At 49.2% G+C, this 19,064-nt stretch overlaps 1 protein-coding gene and 1 pseudogene across 1 annotated transcript; one reads left to right on the top strand and one right to left on the bottom strand.

The window, feature by feature from the left end:
• Positions 1–2,759: 2,759 nt before the first annotated feature.
• On the bottom strand, positions 2,760–15,429 carry Pin1 (peptidylprolyl cis/trans isomerase, NIMA-interacting 1). Its single transcript, XM_005346859.3, has 4 exons — positions 15,335–15,429; positions 11,014–11,232; positions 4,024–4,134; positions 2,760–3,266 (listed from the first exon to the last, which is right to left on the bottom strand). The coding sequence occupies exons 1-4, from the start codon at positions 15,390–15,392 to the stop codon at positions 3,157–3,159; spliced, it is 498 nt and encodes a 165-aa protein (XP_005346916.1). The 5' UTR covers positions 15,393–15,429; the 3' UTR covers positions 2,760–3,156.
• A 1,139-nt stretch (positions 15,430–16,568) lies between these two features.
• Positions 16,569–17,358, top strand: LOC101982553 (annotated as a pseudogene).
• Positions 17,359–19,064: the final 1,706 nt, after the last annotated feature.

Here is a 19,064-nt window from a genome sequence, read left to right as displayed (position 1 = left end):
AAGGGTAAGTTAGGAAGTTGAGAACCACTGGGCTAGAGGGATGAGTCGGTAGAGCAGGGACGTCTGGAAGGGCAGTGATACATGCTGCCTTCCCATCCCCCATGTCAGGCCCTGAACCCAGAGCAGGAACAGCATGTGATGATCTCCAGTGGTCCTGACCCCACCCTGCTGAGGCCACCAGGAGGCTGCTGTCCCCATCTCTAATTAATGGCCTCTGTGATTAAATCATCTCCGGGAACTTGGACTTGGATGCCATACTGGGAAGGAAACCCATGAATAATGAATGGGGCTGCCTAATGCACTCATTTAAAACCAATTTCTAAAGGCATCCTCACGAAGAGCAATTCATTCCCACGTAAATGAACAAGCATGACACCGGGGGGGGGGGGGAGGTCCCGGATTAGCATGGGAGACAGACTAAAAACAGCAGAGGCTTGGTATGAAAGAACCGACTAGTCATCCCAGTTCTCGGGAGGCTGATGTCACCTGGGTGAGCCCTTGCTTCAAAATCCCCCAAAAAAAGAGAGTTTGTATGCTTCCTGCCTGTAACTTGTGCTCAAGGAGGTCATGGTCTCAGATATGGAGATGTAGTTGCAACCATTAAGGCTGTGAAGTTCTAGTCTTTGCAGAGTACACCTGCGCCTGAAGACATGCTCCCACAAGGATGAGTCTGATGCGAACAGGTCTGTCTCGTATGGGCACAGATTGTTTACTTGGGCCAGAGCACCTGGCAGCACATCTACCCACTGCATCACTTACACACATGCACACCCACTGTATACACATGTAAACACTTGAATGCACATGTATGTGCACACATACACACAAAGGATGAGCAAGCAGTCCTACCCTCCTCGCTCATCCATCACAGCCAGATTCATTTGTGTCTGTCTTCCGTGGTGCTGAATTAACCAACTTTCCCTAAATCATAGATGAGCATTTGGCTGCAGTCAGGAAGCTGCCATTCCCTACTGCAACAATAACCCAGAATCCCCAGTGTCTGCTCTAAGAAGAGCCCATTAAGAATGAGCAGTGGACACCTTACTACACCTGGATGGAGGTGGGTGGTCCTTGGACTTCCCACAGGGCAGGGAACCCTGATTGCTCTTTGAGCTGACGAGGGAGGGGGACTTAATTAGGGGAGGGGGAGGAAAATGGAGGCGGTGGAGGGGAGGAGGCAGAAATCTTTAATAAATAAATAAATTAAAAAAAAAGAATGAGCAGTGGAGTCTGCACAAAGACAAGTTTCAATCCCAATAGGGGGTGGGGAGAGGGAGAGAGGGAAGGAGGGGTGCTGTTGTCATCCTAAAGGCCCAGGATTTATTGCCAGTTCCCTAGCAGGCCTGGGTGGGAACTTGGAGCAGGTGAGGAAAACCACAGGTAGTTAATAATACATGTGGGGACACTGAGTGGGCTCCCGGGGCACATTTGTCTAACAGCCATGTTCAGTCTTAGGTTTTCACCACTATATAGAGATAAGGGAAGGGGTTGGCTGGGGTAAAAAAGGACAGACCCCACATGGAGGGTCAGGGTCATAGAGAACACAGATACCAAGTCACATGGCCATATACGGGATGCACAAATTACCACTGTGGTAATGCCTGCTTCTCACAGGTAGTGGTTCAGATGTGGCAGCAGCCTTGGAGAGATCCTTCCAGAGCTCTTGATATTCCAAGCCGGGATAGGGGTCCTCTCCTCCCCCACAAAGGCACCATCATACTTGGAGGGGTTCCACTACCTCCTGAGCCCACCCAACTGTTACAAGACAGTAAAGCTGTGACTGCCTTGAGGACCCACTGGCCCACAGGAGAACGTTTTGCTGGAGGTGCCTGCCTGAGCTGGGAAGAAACTCATTAAACCTTCCTAATGACAAATGCTCCAGCAGGCAGCTGGCAAAGAGCGACTGCTGTAGAAAGCAGCCAGATGGGAGCTCAGGTGACTTCAGAAGACTCAGGCCTGTGGGGAGGGAGGGCTCCCTTGGGGTCCAGGCTTAATATTGCTTTGGTCTCCAAGCCTTACTGGTTGCAGCCACCCCCACCAACCAGGCTGGCCCCATCACTTGTAGGTTAGACAGAAACCTTATTGAATTCTGAGCCCTCAGGCCAAGCTAGGCTCAGGGGCAGTCTTAGGAGACATGGGCCCCCTAGCCAAGGTGGGGGAGCCCGTTCCTTCTTCTCCCAGCTGCCACTCATAGCAACATCCATTCCCCAGTTCCCTCTACCAGGATCCCTGTTCTTCTGGGAACTGACAAAGCCCCCCTTTACTCCAGTCGAAGGGGCCTCTGTTGCCATGGAAACAGCATCTGGAGGGTGCTAGGTCTGGTGGCTGAACCCAGGAATAACCAGCCAGAAGTGGGTGGCAGATGCTGGATGCAGTATGTTCTCACCAGTAGGCAATCTCTGTGTGTGCTGGGGATAGGGTGTGCCAAGGCAGGTGTTGAGCCAGGTTGCCCCAGGATCTCTCCAGATCTACCAGATGGAAGTGGGGTGTGCAAGGGTGGTCTGTGTGTCCTTGAACAGTCTCCAGGGGAGCTGGCATAACTGGGTCTGGACTGGTGGGGCCCAGAGGTATCTTGCTGCCCTGGAAGTCTATCTAGTGGGAAAAATTCTTGCCATCACCCCCAGGCCCTGGAAAAGGAAGCTTCTTAGGACTGGAAAACAGTTTGGACACCTGGGCTTGGGGCATGGTGAATGACAGTTCCCTTCTTGAGACAGGGCCTCACACCTCATCGCGAAGATAATGAGATACAAGACCACCAGCCAGTGGTTCCAGATTTAATGGAGGTGCATGGGCGCTGCATCACACCCGAGGCTGAGGTGCTGCATCGCCAGGTGTGCAGCGTCTGCTTTTTGCAACTGAACAGAGGAACAGAGCATAAAACTAACAAGAAACAAGGCCCTCCTGCCTGCCTCTGAGACCTGGGTGTCAGGTCACCTTTGACCCCATGAGCCTGGGGCTTCCATACCCCCACTGCCCTTCTGAAGTTGATTCCTTCAGAAGAAGCCTGGCTAGGACAGCCCCAAATGGGGTCAAACAGGAAGTAGGGAGCTCAGAGTTACTATCTAGAGCCCCTCTCCAAGCCATTTCAGGAACAATAAATACTGTGTGACAGTAGCAGGAAGGGCGTCCATGGGCTGGCTGGCCAGGCGCCTGCCCTCATTCTGTGCGCAGGATGATATGGATGCCCGAATCTGTGAACACTGGCCCACTCATCTCCCCTGTCCGTAGAGCAAACGATGCATCCTCAAACGGTTTCTGCATCTGACCTGTGAGAAACAGCAGAGGCAGTGGGGGTCAGGCACGGGCTGCATGACAGATGGGGCTCCTGCCTGCGCCTAGTCTCAGCACATTCATCACAGGGTTTATGGCCCTGTCGCTGTGCAGTGCTGAGCTGTGGCTCTGGGAAGCCCAAGGACAGCATGAGGGATGGCAGGCAGAGCCGTGCTGTGCTCTTAGACACACTGCATGATAAACTCTGACTTCCAGCTGAACACAGTCTGTCCTGCAGGTAGCTTGGGCTGACAGCAGAGGGCCTCACTAGGCTCCCTCTCCCAGGCAGGTGCCCAACACCTCACATTCCCAGCGCATGCAAAGGAGATGAAGGAGAGAAGTGAGGAGGGAGAGATCCTGATTCCCTCTGCCCTTGGCACACAAGCCTGAGCTCTGGGCTGCCTATCTGGACCTGACCTTGCCCATTTTCCACACCTGCCAAAGGGGAAAACAGGATTCTGGGTGACAGGAGAAGAGGAGTTCTCAGGGATCCCGTCCTATAGCTCTGCCAGTAGATGCCATCGACAGAACAGAGTCACCTTGATGGGCCTAGGAAGGGACAATGATCTTGGAGGGAAGATACCAGGGAAAAGGTTTTACATTCCTTTTGCAGCACAAGAAACACAGGCCAGGAAATCTGAGGGCTGTGCTGCCACCTGGTGGACCATGAAGGCAGAGTAGGGTCTCCCTTCCTTCGTGGGCTCAACCACCCCCAACATCATAGGGAAGGGACTGGGTGTGGTTCTTGCCCACCTCTGCTGAAGGCACCAAGGTCTCCCCTGGCTTTGGCAGAGCTGCAGTCGCTGAACTGTGAGGCCAGAGATTCAAAATCTTCTTCTCCTGACTTAATCTTCTGGATGTAGCCTGCAGGGGAACAAGGGGAGAGCAAGCTACTCCTAGGAGCTGGGCCAGTGCATATAGAGATATGCTACTGCCCTCCAATAACAATTCCCACCCCATCATATCCAAGCAACCAATCCTGTGTCCTTATCATGTGCACCCATGAAGACAGTCTTCCCACATGCACGACATGTCCCCAGGGTGCAAACCTGTCGGTCATCCCCATGCACCGGTGGTCATAGTATGACCTTATAGGTGGGCTAGTCACCCATAGATGTACAAGAAGCAGCCCCACACACTCAGTGACCTCTTCTCAGCCCTGGACAAAAACAGAGTTGGAACCTCACAGCGAATGACTGCCCACCCCTGGGCAGTCCTGGGGCAGTCGGTCTCAAGGCTCTGGAGACCGCAGGAGTATGCAGCCAAGCTCTGCACAGAAGCTGGTGGCATCTTCAGCGGTGGGCATCAGGAGTCCCTACCCATGCAACACGAGAGGCACAGAAGATACCCTGAGGTGAGGCTGTAAGGGCAGTGTGTGAGAGTCCACACAACTGTTCCACAGGCAAGCCACACAACAGGCGCCACGACTGGCAGAGCCCAGGAAGCATTAAAGCATCTCCACTAGGCCGTGACTCTCCTGTAGGGTCAGGAGGTCAGGGCTATGGAGAAGAAGGTGAATGGTGACTGAAGCAGTCTCAAAATAACAACAAAGTCACATGTCATAAAGGCTGCCTGAGTTCCATCTCCGGAGTCCACAATGGTGGAAAGAAGAACCAACTCCTGTAAGTTGTCTTCTAACCTTCAAACACACTTGCCAACCATCAAAACAAAATAACAAACAACAACAATATGTAAAGGACTGAGGCTCAGGGCAGTGCGACACCATGTCTGTATGACGCATGTCTCAGGAGCAGGGCGCACATGCATGCGGCTGCATGGGAGATTATGTTATACACACACTGACACTTGCTAGGTGGGGAGCTGCCAGGCACCTCAATCCAGGCAGTGCCTGAGGTGGACCAAAAAGCCTGTGACACACAAGATCCTCTGTCCCCTACTCCTGCCCAACTTGCAGCCATCACACAGATGCCCAGGATAGCCACTCTGACTTGAGCAGCCCCCAAAGCTTTCCCAGCTGGCCTGGCAGAGACTCCCCAGGGAACCCTGTTCTTTTATTTCTGAGATAGAGCCTCCTATGCAGCCTGGGCTCTCCCTGAACCCTCAGCTTCTGGAGTGTTGGGGTCATAAGCATGCATTGTCACAATAGACTCCACAATGAGCTCTTTGCATGTCAGGGTGGCCTGACACAGCTGCTCCTAGACTTCCACTTACCCATTCTTCCTGCCTGATCTTCAAAAGGTTTCTGAATACCTGTGAGCAGCCCAGTGTGCACACCACTGAAGGTCCCAATGGTGCCCTGTCTGACAGCTACTACTGCTACAACCATTATCTTGAAGCCTAGAAACCCAACCACTTCCCAAGGGCTCTTGGCCTCAGGCTTCTGTAGGGTCAATGCTTGGCACACAGGGCAAGCAGTATGACTGAGAGCCCAGACGGCACCCCTATCTGAATGCATTGCAAGGCAGCTACTCTGGTGCTTGGTCTGCATACTGCCAGGGTACACCTGACTATCAGGGGCTCCCCAGTTCCCCTCTGTTCTGCCTATCCTTGCTGCCTTGGTCAGAAGTGGTTGTCACCACAAAGCACTGCCCATCAGAGGCACACAAGGCCATGTGGTTTGACCTGCATATCATGGTGACATCTATCTGGAAGACATGGTATTAAGAGTCCCCTTGTACAGAATGAGTCATATCAGTGACTGACTCTCATGTATTAAAGTCCTGTTTCTACTCTCCCTGGACGCCTGGCTGAATTCCCAGGCCCACCTTCACAGCACTGGACTCCCTATGTTCTTCTGTGGAGAACAAAGGATATACCCCAAATCTGCCCACCTAGATGTAGCCATGGCCAGATATAATAGGGTTTCTTTCTTTCTTTCTTTCTTTCTTTCTTTCTTTCTTTCTTTCTTTCTTTCTTTCTTTCTTTCCTTTCTATCTTCCTTCCTTCCTTCTTTCTTTCAAGATTTATTTATTTTTTATGTATACAGTGTTCTGTCTGTCTGTATGCTTGCTGGCCAGAAGAGGGCACCAGATCTCACTACAGATGGCTGTGAGCTACCATGTGATTGCCAGGAATTGAACTCAGGACCTCTAGAAGAGCAATCAGTGCTCCCAACCTCTGAGCCATCTCTCCAGCCCATTTCTTTCTTTTTTTTAATTTATTTTTATTTTATGAGCATTTGGTGCTTTGCCTCTATGTATCCCTATGTGAGAGTGTCAGATCTTTGGAGTTATAGACAGTTGATAATTTTATGGGTGCTGGGAATTGAACCCAGTCCTCTGGAAGAGTAGTCAGCTGAGTTATCTCTCCAGCTATCCCCTCCCCACTAGCTATAGTTTCTTACTCATTGTCAAGTTACAGCTGTTTAATAATGAAAGCACTGGGCTGGATGGTGCATGCCTATGAATCCTGGCACTCAGGACACTGAGGCAATCTGGGCTACATAATGAGAAACTGTCACAAAAAAAAATTCAGCCAGGTTTCCTTGTTTACCAATGCTCCCCAACCCTGTACCTGTGCACTAGACAGGAGTTCCTGGAGGCTAAGGAATTCATGAATAAGTGAAGTAAAAACTAGCCATGAGGAAGGAGATAGGGACCTATCACTATTCTAGAGACACTGCCATCTCTTGCTTTTTGTCACCTGGACCTCTGTACTCAAGAGCTGAGGCCAGACTTCCTGGGCTTCCTCCAGGACAAATCCCAGCCTCACTGGGAGGCAGGACGGAACAGCACCCCACCAGGACTCTGGGGGAGAATTCTCCCTTTGGGAGCAGCCTCTCCAGAGCTCCCACACTGGAATAGGGCCTTCTACTTGCTTTGGGATTGTGGTGATTTGAATATGAAAACCCCCATAGGCTCATATATTTGAATTCCTAGTCACCAAAGAGTGAAAATGTTTGAAAGGATTAGAAGGATTAGGAGGTGTGGCCTTGTTGGAGAAAGTGTATTGCCAGGAGCCGGGCGGTGGTGGCGCACGCCTTTAATCCCAGGCAGAGGCAGGCGGATCTCTGGGAGTTTGAGACCAGCCTGGTCTACAGAGCTAGTTCCAGGACAGGCTCCAAAACCACAGAGAAACCCTGTCTCGAAAAACCAAAAAAGTTCTCAGCTACTTCTCCAGTGCCAATTGTGCCACCATGCTCCCTGCTATGACAATAATGGACTAACCTCTGAAATGGTAAGCAAGCCCCCAATTAAATGCTTGCTTTTACAAGAGCTGCCTTGGTCATGGTGTCTCTTCACAGCAACAGAACAGTGACTAAGAAAAGGGCATTCAGGAGCCCCCTAGACAGCAAGCCTAACAGATGAATATCCATCTCTGCAGACATGTGTGGGCTCAGCAGTCTAAGGCTCAGAAGAGAGTCAGGCCATGCTCTAATTCCAATTGCTGGATCTGATTCTATTCTGTGGTTGCCCAGCCTTATGAATATCCAATGGCCAAAAGGAGGGTTGATTCTGCTTCTGGGAGCCTCATAAAATGACTGTTCTATGAATTGAGGCATTGGGGAGCCAGGGAGATGGTTCAGTGGGTAAAGGTGCTTGTGCCATCCCTGACTATTTGAGCTCCACCCTCAGGACCCCCACAGTGGAACAGGAGAACCAACTCCTGCAGGTTTTCCTCTAACCTCAACATGTCTGCAGTGGCATGCTTGCATGCATACAAATAAATGAGTGTAAAAGAAAAAAAAAATAATGGGTTAATGGGAGCTCTTACTTCAGAGGGTTATTCTGAGAGACGAATGTGTGACTGTCATAGTCAAGGCTGATGCAGAACAAGTCCTTGACAGACATAAATGCTCATTGCTCTGTTATAGGCTGCATGATAATTAATGTCCCGATATTCACAATGAAGAAGTCCTGGTTCCTGATATTACTATCCTTGGAGATAAGGAGTTTACAAGGGTGGGCCCTGAAATGATAAGCACCTGTTCATAAAAAGAGATACTGTTAGGCTAAGGTTTTAGCTCAATTGGCAGAGTGCTCACCTTCCCGCACCAGGCCCCAGGTTCAATCTCCAACCTAGGAATGGTGGCATAAACCTAAAATCCTAGTACTTAGAAGCTAGAGGTGGACAGGTCAGAAGTTCAAGGTTACCCTTGGCTACGCGGGGAGTTTAAAAGTCAGCCTAAGCTGTATAAGCTCTATCAGTAAAGGGGTGGGGTAGGGGGAACAAACATAAAGTAGCCAAGGTCGCCAAAGGACACAACAGAAGCAGCTGTCTGCAAGACAAGAAAAGCTATCTCACCAGGAACCTGATGAGGAAGGTGAGAAGGCACAGGTCTGTGGTGGCTAGTGAGAGTCAATCTTGGGGAAAGGCATGAGGCATGCACTTTTCTAGAACCTTGGAAAAGAAACTTCTGTCACCTAAGCTACCTAGCATGCATGCACACACGCGCGCGCACACAGACTGAAGAGACAGCTTAGAAGTTAAAAGCACTGGCTGCTCTTACAAAAATCTTGGGTTCAGTTTCCAACAACCACATGGTAGCTCACAAATCTACTTCCAATTTTAGGGAACGCAATGCCTTTTCTAGCCTCCTCTGACACCAGGCACACACAAGGTACACATACGTACAAGTAGGCAAAAGACACATACATATATTTATCAAAAATAGGCAGTTTAAAAACAAAACAAAGAATGATTCAACAACAAAGTCTGCCAACCTTGCTGTAAATTACAAAGGAAAAGTGGCCAGCCTCTGCCTGTGGGACAAAACTGACTATCACTCTGCAGAGCCAGCCAGTGCTGTGCTCACCAGACCTACCCACAGATGCCCCGGTCCCTCTCTAATGACCAAAACTGCCTCCTATCACTGCATTGCTACAATGGTTAACACTCATTCATTTTACAGAAGAGAAAACTGAGTCTTGAGTGAGGCTGAGTCTCCCAGAACACAGAGCTTAGCAGACACAGCCACTACGCTGGCTTTCTAGACCTGGTCACTCCAAATGCAAGTAGAAAGAAAAGAGAGAGGGGCCTATGTGTGTAGAAATAGGAGCGGTGGGCTGCGTCCCGGCACCCGGCCGCCCACATGGCTAGCTCTACCCGAAATAATTACACGGACACTGTGTTCATTTAATCACCGCTTGGCCCTTTAGCTCTAGCCCTTACTGGCTAATTTTGATATCCCGATCAACCCATCTCTAATAATCTGTGAGCACCGGTCTTAGTGAGCACCGGTCTTACCGGGAGTGTATCTTTCCAGGAGCGGGGAGCATGGCGTCTCTCTGAGGCATCTGCTCCCGAGAGCAGAGCTGTGGAGTCTGACCTCACTTCCTCTTCCTCCCAGAGTTCTCTGCTCTGTTTACTCCTCCCTCCTGTTTTAACCTATCAGGGCAAGCAGCTTCTTTATTTAATTAACCAATGACCTTCCTCCATCATATGTGGGCCGAGTTCATCTCCCGTGTAGATACTTCTTTTCAAGGTCTTCAAGTAGCCTAGGCTGGCCTTGAACTCATTATGTTGGACCCAGAACTCAAAATAAATAAATAGATAGATAGATGGATAGATAAATAAATAAAATTGCAGGGGCTGGAGAGATGGCTTAGAGGTTAAGAGCACTGGTTGCTCTTCCAGAGGTCCTGAGTTCAATTCCCAGCAACTGCATGGTGGCTCACAACCATCTATAGTAAGATCTGGTGCCCTCTTCTGGCCTGCAGGCATATATTCAGGCAGAACTCTGTATACATAATAAATCTTTTTAAAAATTGTATTTTTTTTAAATATTTACTTATTTATTTATTTATTATGTATACAGCTAGCCAGAAGAGGGTACCAGACCTCATTACAGATGGTTGTGAGCCACCATGTGGTTGCTGGGAATCGAACTCAGGACCTTTGGAAGAGCAGGCAATGTAATTAACCACTGAGTCATCTCTCCAGCCCCTAAAAATTGTATTTATTTCTGCACACATGACAGTGTTTTCACTGAGGCCAGAGGACAGCTTGAGGGAGGTGGTTCTCTTCTTCAACTGTGTGGGTTCCAGGAACTGAATTCAGGCCCTCAGGTTTACTGGCAAGTGTCTTTCCATCACATCACCAAGCTTGAGTTTCTGATCCTTTATCTATCTCTATGCTGAGATTACAGATGCTGGATTCACAGGGTCTAGTACTGAAGCCAGGGCTTCCTGCAAGCTAGGTAGCATGCTAACAACTGAGCTACAACCCCAGTACAATGCAGGCACTTCTCTAGAAGTGACAGCTGAGCGGACTGGGTGGAGGGTTTGGTGGCCCCCTTCTACAAGGCCCCCACGATGGGTAGTACTTCTTGTCAGTTTGGCAGGAACTGGAATAACCTGGAAGATGGGCTGCTGTGGATCCTGGGGGAATTATCCCGATCATGTTAACTGATATGAGGGATCCATCTTACTTGTTGGCAGGACCCCGGGTAGGGGATCCCAACCCAAGACAGAGGATGGCAAATGGAACACCAGCACAGGCACATGGCTCTTTGTTCCTGACACCATGATGGCACCCACTCTTGCCACTATGACTTTTTTGTTGTGAACTGTGACCTGGAACTGATGTGAGTCCAAACAAACCTTTCTCCCCTAAACTGTGTATTGTTTTCTTTTTAAACTTAAAAGGTGAGAAAACAACTCCGAGGAGCAGGCTCTCTCCTTCCATCACGGGAATTCTGGGAACAGAATGCAGGTCCTCAGGTTTAGCAGCAAGTGCCTGTGTTGGCTGAACCCTCTTGCTGGCCTCTGTCAGGGTTATTCTGTCACAGGATCAAGAAAATGAACTGAGACCCCCCAACAAGTCCCCATCTCCCCCGCTCACCATTGATCAGCTCCAGGGCCTCCTCCTTGCTCCTGGTGATCTTTTCCTGCCGCCAGGATGAGGGCCTCCGAGACTGGCTGTGCTTCACCAGCAAGTGCGAGCAGCGCACCCTGGCTGGCTCTCCCTGGCCATTCTTGCTACTGCCTCCAACACTGCTGCCGCCACTGGGCCGCTCCCACTGGCTGGCATTGGTGATGTGATTGAAGTAGTATACCCGACCTGGGGGAGAGTAGCACCTAGTTCAGCTGAGGCTGGGTTGAGGACTCCATCCTGAAAGCCAGGATGAGGACTGGCTTGGGAGGTATTTTCTTTAGCAGACCCATTTCCTGTTCTACCCTGTGCTATAGGCATGGGAGGATACTGTCCCCACCCACCAGGACTTGTTTCAGACAGGACTGTATTAATGCTCTAGGTAGAGAGAGATAGGCACTAAACCAGCAAATCAGAAAAAACAAAACAAAAAACAACAAAAAACCACAACTGCCAGTTTTGCATGATGGCTCAGCAGATAAAGGAGCTCGCCAGAGTCTGACCACCTGAGTTTGAGCTTCAGGAACTTGCTTAGTAGAAAGAGAACCCACCCACCTTAAGATGCCCTCTGACCTCCACATGTGCACAAGCCATCCTACAAAATACATGAAATCAAAGTTCATCCTCAGCTATAGAGTTTGAGAGCATCCTCAGCTATAGAGTTTGAGAGCAATTTTGGCTACAGGGGATCCAATTTCAAAAATACATAAGCAAACAAAATACCGTGGGCCTGGGGTTCCAGCTCAGATACAGTGCTTGCCTGGCATTTGTGAGGTTCTAGTTTCAAGTTCCAGTATCACACATTCACCAAAAAGGTAAGAACATGACTGTTTCTATCCATCAACTCACTGCAAACAAAACCCAGGCATCACCTCCTCTATCTCGCTCACAGCAGCAACCACTATGCCTTGTGTATAAACAAGAGGTAGATACTTCCAAAGCTCTATTCTTTTTGGGGGAGGGAGGGTTTCAAGATAGGGATTCTCTGTGTAGCTTTAGCTGTTCCAGAACTCACTCTGTACACCAGACTAGCCTCGAACTCAGAGACCTACCTGCCTATCTCCTACCTACTGGGATTAAAGTCGTTCACCACCACTGCCCAGCCCAAAGCTTTCTTCTTACTTCCTACCCTGGTAGCCTAAATTGGAGAGCAAGGAAGCAGCATTACTATGGGGCCTGATGTCATCTAAGAGACATCTAAGAGACAGTGAGGAGCAAAAAGTAGAGAACAAATCAAAAACTTAAGGGAAAAGCCTGGTCTGGTAGGGCACACCTATAAGCCTAGCAGTAGAGAGACTGAGGCAGGAGGATGGATATCTGCTGTTGAAGTCAGTCAGGGTAAATCTGCAAGACTGTCTCAAAAAATCTGAAGGAGCTGGGCAGCGGTGTGGCACGCCTTTAATCCCAGCCCTCCAGGAGACAGATTTCAAGGCCAGCCTGGTCCACAGAGCAAGTTCCAGAACAGCCTCCAAAGCTACAAAGAAACCCTGTCTCGAAAAACCAAAACAAGAACAACAAAAATCTGAAGGAGAAAACCCTGTCTCAAAAAAAAAAACTGTGAGTTCGAGACCAGCCTGGTCTACAGAGCTAGTTCCAGGACAGGCTCCAAAGCCACAGAGAAACCCTATCTCGAAAAAAAAAAACCAAAAAACAAAAAACAAAACAAAACACACACACAAATAAATAAAAGTGAAGGAGAGTTGACTGTGGTTGTATTTGCTGAAGGAGATGGAGACAGGAGGGTCACAAGCTTGAGACTAGCTTGGACTATACAATTTGAGCCAGGCGTTGGTGGCACACGCCTTTAATTCCAGGCAGAGGCAGGTGGATTTGAGTTTAAGACCAGCCTGATCTATAGAGTAAGTTCCAGGACAGCCAGGGCTACACAAAAATCTGGTTTCTCCAAAACAAAAAACAAAAAACAAAAACAAAAAAACAAAAAACAAAAAAAAACAAAACCTGAGGGTGGGGGTGGGGATAGTGAAAGGGAAAGGAGGAAGAGAAGGGAGGGTCCTGGCAGGAGCTTGAAGGAAGGACCAAGATTCTGGGTCACTCCAAGGGCTTAGAATCTTTCTGGGTTAAAGAGCTGACCTAGCACCAAGAAAGGCTGGGTAGCTGGGTGGTGGTAGTACATGAACTTTAATACTAGCACTCCGAGAGAAACCCTGTCTCGAACCCCCCCCCCCAAAAAAATACTAGCACTCCGGGAGGCAGAGGCAGGCGGATCGCTGTGACTTCGAGGCCAACCTGATCTACAAGGACAGGATCCAAAACTACAGAAAACCCTATCTCGTAAAACAAAAACTCCCCCTCACTATGGGGACTGGAGAAATGGCTCAAGAGATTCTTAAGAGCATAAACTGCTCTTGTAGGGGACAGGGGCTGGATTTCCAGCACACACACAGGGAGGCTCACTGCTGTCTGTAATGCTGGTCTGAGGGCGTCTAGCACCCTCTTCAGGCTTCTGTGGGTACTTCATGCACAAGCATAGTAACACATTTTTTTTTTAAAAGTCTACGTAGTCCGGGGTTAACTATGAACTGGACATCCTCCAGCTTCTGCCTCTTAGGTGCTGGAAATACAGCTATGTGCTACCACACCCACCTGGAAGTGCGTTTACGCTAGAGGTTACAACCTCAGGCCAGGAATGAACAGCCTGGACAGGAGCATGGACTGCAGGGCTAAATCCAACTAAAACTTTAGTAATTGGATATCTCCCTGAACCTCAGCTTTCTCATCTGAAAATCTGGGGCAAGAGAATAAGAACATCAGAGCGAGGCACGGTGTCACACGAGTGTAGCCCAATGCTTGAGAGGCTGAAGTACAAGAATCTTGAATTGGACGCTAACTTGGACTACACAGCGGGAGACTATCTTAGAGTGTTGGTAATCCCCACACTCAGAGCTAAGGAAGACCAGAGGTTCAAGGTCATCCTAGGATAGGCAGCAAGTTCAGGACTAGTCCGAGAGTGCTCGCGTGCTCTCTCTCTCTCTTTCTCACACACACAGAAAGAAAGAGAGAGAGAGAGAGAGAGAGAGAGAGAGAGAGAGAGAGAGAGAGAGAGAGGAGGGAGGGAGCGGCAAATTAAAAAAAAAAAGTGGCCCAAGGGTAAATGTGCTTTCAGTCAAGTCTAAAGATGTGAGTTTGAGCTCCGATACTCTCATGGTGGAAACAGAGAGACCCCTGCAAGCTATTGTCTGATCGCCACATGCACATACACTAAATATGCTACTACTAATATTTACTAAAAAAGATTCTATATCAATAAATAAACTGGGCAAAGCGGTGCATGTCTGTAATCCCAGTACTTAGGGGTGCTGAAGCGGGAGGATGGAGCAACCTGTCCATGTAAGATTCAGCCTTTTCACCTCCAACCCCCCACTAAAAAGGGGGAAAGAAAGTAAGAACACTAAACCTAGTCGTCTTAATTCAGAGAGAACTATGTCTTCAGTATCCAGCACCCTGATATAAGTAAGAATTATGAGTGAGCTCTGTAGGCAGCAGCGACCCTGGCTCTACCGGGGATGCCGGTCGCTCTTCTGGGCGTTGCCGCTGACACTGGCAAGGGGACTCTGGGGACAGTCACTCACTGCATTCTAGGGCATTCCCAGTCCCTGAACAGCATCATCTGATGAGTTCTTTCCGAGTCCTGGCCTCCGTTTCCCCACTAGGAAATGAGAGTAATCCCTTCCTTGAAAGATGGGCACGACAGAGAGAGAGGAGAAGGGAGAGGGAGAGAATGAGCCAGGAAAAGGAGAGGAAGGGAGAGGGAGGGGTGAGCGGGATAGAGATGGAGGGAGGGAGGTGAGGGATAGGGGAGAAAGGAACCACACAGACGTGCAGACTTGTGAAAGAAGTTGAACTCTTTCAAAGCGCTTGGCACCATGCCTGGCCCAGAGGTGAACCGGCCTGTTTATAAGACGTCGCTGTCACAGGATCCCGCGCTGGAGATGACCGGGCACATGCCACAGATGCTGCCCAAGAACCCAGATCTGGGCGGCCCACGCCCACTGTACCGGGTCGGGGTCTCTTCCTCCCAAAGGAGCCCCGAGGTGCAGCCTCGTCTCTTAGGGGTGTCCGGGCCCAGCAGTGAGCGAGGGTCCGGGCGTGCCCGTACCCCCCACCTCCTGCCTGTTTCTGGCTCTCCAGGCCCGTTACGCCGCGGAGGAGTCCAGCCCTCCACGCCCGAGGCAGGGCGGCGATGCGGCCCGCCTGTCCCCGTGAGCTAGAGCCCAACTTCTCCAATCTCGCGAGGCCCCGGCCCGGCCCCTGGCTGACCCGCAAGAGGTACCTGAGCTGCGACTCATGCGCTTCTCCCAGCCCGGCGGCAGCTTCTCCTCGTCCGCCATCTTCCCTCCTGCCGCAGCGCCCGCTCCGCCTCCGCGGCTCTGACCCCGCGCCAACCTGCGCCGCTGCTGATTGGCTCGTTCAGTGGAGACGTCCATTGGACGGACCCACGGCGCCTCAAGCGCTCTAGTATTTTATTGGACTCACCGGCGATTTCCTGGCCCGCCCCTGCACGTACTCTCCGCCCCCCGTCCCGACATCACTGCTGATTGGCCCATCTGGAAACAACGTCCATTGGACGCCCAGGCTCCCTTTAAGCGTCAAAGGTCTCTGCAACCTTCCTGGTGGGCTTAGCCCACAGAGTAGAGCTTATTGATTGGCTTCTGCGACAGCCAGTCCGCCTTATTGAGCCGCTCACGGAGGTCGGTTGGCCTCTGCGCGGAAGCGGCAAGCTGATAAGGAGGTATCTGGTGCATTTGCTGTATTTCACCGTTGCCATAGCAATACAGTTGCCTTGGTGACGAGAAGCTAAGTGCCCAAAGCCTAAATTTGGCTTTTCAGTTCTCCCTCTTCCCACCTGTTTCCTCCAAAGCGAAGTAGTCCTTTTTCGATTTTGCAAAGCTAACCATTTCACTAGTCTATTCACCCACTTTCCAAGTCTTTTTTTTTTTTGGAACCTACTTAACTTATTCCTTCTCCATCTGGCTCCTTCCTAAGTCCTGGCTGGGTGATAGCACTGCCACTAGGATGAGGAAAGGGAAGAGGGTCGGCGGCTTGGACGACCAGTTTAAGTCAATTGACAGTTTATGGAGGAAACTGACGTGGTGGTGCATAACCAGCATTCAGGAGTTCGAGGCCAGCCTGGTCTACAAAGTGAGTTCCAAGGCAGCCAAGGTTACACACAGAAACCCTGTCTGAAACAAAACAAAGCAAAGCTGGGCGGTGATGGTGCACGCCTTTAATCCGAGCACTTGGGAGGCAGAGGCAGGCGGATCTCTAAACTCGAGGCCAGCCTGGTCTACAAAGTGAGTTCGAGGGCAGCTAGAGCTAAACAGTGAAACCCTGTCTCGAAAAACCTGTAGTGATATTTCATTTCATTTTAATAAATAAAACTTGCCTGAAGTGCAGAGAGTAAAACAGCCACAATGGCCAGCTACAGACCAGGCCGCAACAACACACACCTTTAATCCCAGAAGCCACACTAGTTTGCCAGAGAAACCTGGCAATGCACGCCTTTAATGCCAGAACTAGAAAGGATTGTAAAACGGGAGGAAATAGAGCTGCGCGGAGGTCTCAGCCAACAGACGCGGGCCAATGGTTCCCTGTTGGGATCCCGACTCCAGCCCAGGAGCAGTCTCGTAGCTCGATCACCCAGGAAGCGAAACTGTAAGAGGACTAAGAGGAACACGTTTGGTTCGGTTTGGGACGCCATTCGCAGCTGGAAATAGACTTCCATCCTGTCCAGCCTGCCCTCCTTTCAGTCTTTTCATATTGTTATTCTGGGTTTGGACTGCGCCGGGAAGACGACAGTTTTGTATAGGCTGCATTTCAATGAGTTTGTAAATACTGTACCTACCAAAGAATTTAACACTGAGAAAATTAAAGTAACCGTGGGCAATTCCAAGACAGTCACTTTTCACTTATGGGATGTAGGTAGTTAAGAGAAGTTAAGGCCACTGTGGAAGTCATATACCCGATGCACAGATGGCATCATGTTCGTGATGGACTCTGTAGATGTGGAGTGAATGGAAGAAGCCAAAATGGGACTTCATAAAATAACTAGGCTATCAGAAAATCAGGGGGGTCCCTGAGCTTATAGTTGCTAACAAGCAAGACCCGAGGAACTCGCTGTCTCTCTCAGAAATTGAGAAATTGTTAGCAATGGGGAAACTGAGCTCATCGACCCCTTGGCACCTGCAGCCCACCTGTGCAATCACAGGAGATGAACTAAAGGAAGGACTTGAGAAACTACATGATACGATAATTAAAAGAAGAAAAATGTTGTGGCAACAGAAAAGAGATGAGTAGCCGTGTCCTTCGTGTGGGTGTGGAAGGTTTCCTAGGGCTGGTTCTGACGAGTTGAAGAGAGCCTGGTTTGTCTGTCTGCCCTCCCAGATGCTATTACAGCTTTGTTTGGTTGAACAGTCAGATAACCGACTTTGTTGCCTTGTGAAAGATAAGTAAATGCAATGCTTCTCAAAGTGGTCTCTTCTCCCCAACCCACAGATCTTTTGTACTACCATTTTGGGAAGTCAAAAAAGGCTGGTAATTGGCCAGAAAACAATTGAGTGGAAATATTTGACCTGAAGTTAGTGAAATAAAACTTTGAAGAGTGAAAAAAACCCCAACAACAACAACAACAAAAAAAGACAGCTCTCAGACAGTCTCATTCTGAGATTCTTGGGAGGCAGAATCGTCATTTCAGACTGAGGTAGAGGTATGAGCCAGTGGCTAGCTGTTTTACTTTTCAGACCTTCAGGTTAAATTCCAATTTCTGACTCTGAGCTTTCAAAAACAACAACAACAAAAAAGAGGGATTTTTTTCATTTTACCAGGTCTGCACATAGTGCACATTCATGTATACATGCAGGTGAAGCATAAAATTTTTAAAATGTTACTTTAAGCCAGTGGTGGCAGGCAGAGGCATTAGGATCTCTGAGCTCGAGGCCAGCCTGGTCTACAGAGGGAGTTCAGTACAGCCAGGGCTACACATAGAAACCCTGTCTCTAAAAACCAAAAGGTTACTTTAAAAAAAACTATTACATTTCTAAGAAAGACTGCCATGATAACTGTAGAGGACAATTTATGGCAATCTGTTCTCTCCTTCCACCATGGGGCCCTGGAGGGCAAACTAAAGTTGTCAGGCTTGGTACAAGTACCTTCACTCATCTTACTGGCCATGGGTACTTAATGATTTTCAAAGACACCAATGGGGGAAGGTTCAATTCCAGTTCAATAATGCAGACGCTTAGGTGACCTAAAAAGGATGACACTCAGTGACATGAACTCATGAAAGGGCACTAAAGGTAAGATGTGGTGTGTGGGTTCAAAGCCTCACTCTACCACTTGCTTACTCTCAATGATACAGCCCTCCCACTGCAAAGTGTAGAGATAAGTGGTAATACCTCTTGCTGATGTGAAGATCAAATCACTTATTCCTATATAACGCTTTCAGGTTAGGATCAGGGGTGTTAGCCAGTAAGAAACAAACAAACAAAAAAAAACTTACTAGGTGAGAAAAACAAATCACAAGGCAGGTAGCAATTATGGTACGAAAGCATGGATCAAGGAGTGGGTAAGAGCATTCACTACAGGTCTGATGGCTATTTCACTGGCAAGTCCATCTACCCTGTCCCTGAAGCAAAGGATTCTTTGCTGGTGTTGGTGCCCACTTCTTTGGCATCCCAAAAGACTGGAACTGGCAGCTCTCTAGGACTTCCCTGGGACTCCAGCACCAAACTGGGACTGCTGAGACATCCAGTCAACTGACAACCTCCAGATCTTTAATCTTTCCCTCAGGAGATGGCTATTGTTGGACTACTCAAGCCTGTAGGCCACCCTAATAAATGGCTAACGTTTACACACACACATTATATATACATGTCTAATTTTCCCAGCTAGCCTCTATCGGTATCTATCTATCTATCTATCTATCTATCTATCTATCTATCTATCTATCTATCTATCATCTATCTATCTATCATCTAATTTCCCCCTTTAGCCCCTATCTATCT

This window comes from Microtus ochrogaster, chromosome 5 (genome assembly GCF_000317375.1).
Source record: "Microtus ochrogaster isolate Prairie Vole_2 chromosome 5, MicOch1.0, whole genome shotgun sequence".
NCBI classification, from domain to species: domain Eukaryota; kingdom Metazoa; phylum Chordata; class Mammalia; order Rodentia; family Cricetidae; genus Microtus; species Microtus ochrogaster.
Note: the sequence above shows the minus strand (reverse complement) of the source record. Positions and strands in the feature narration are given on the sequence as shown.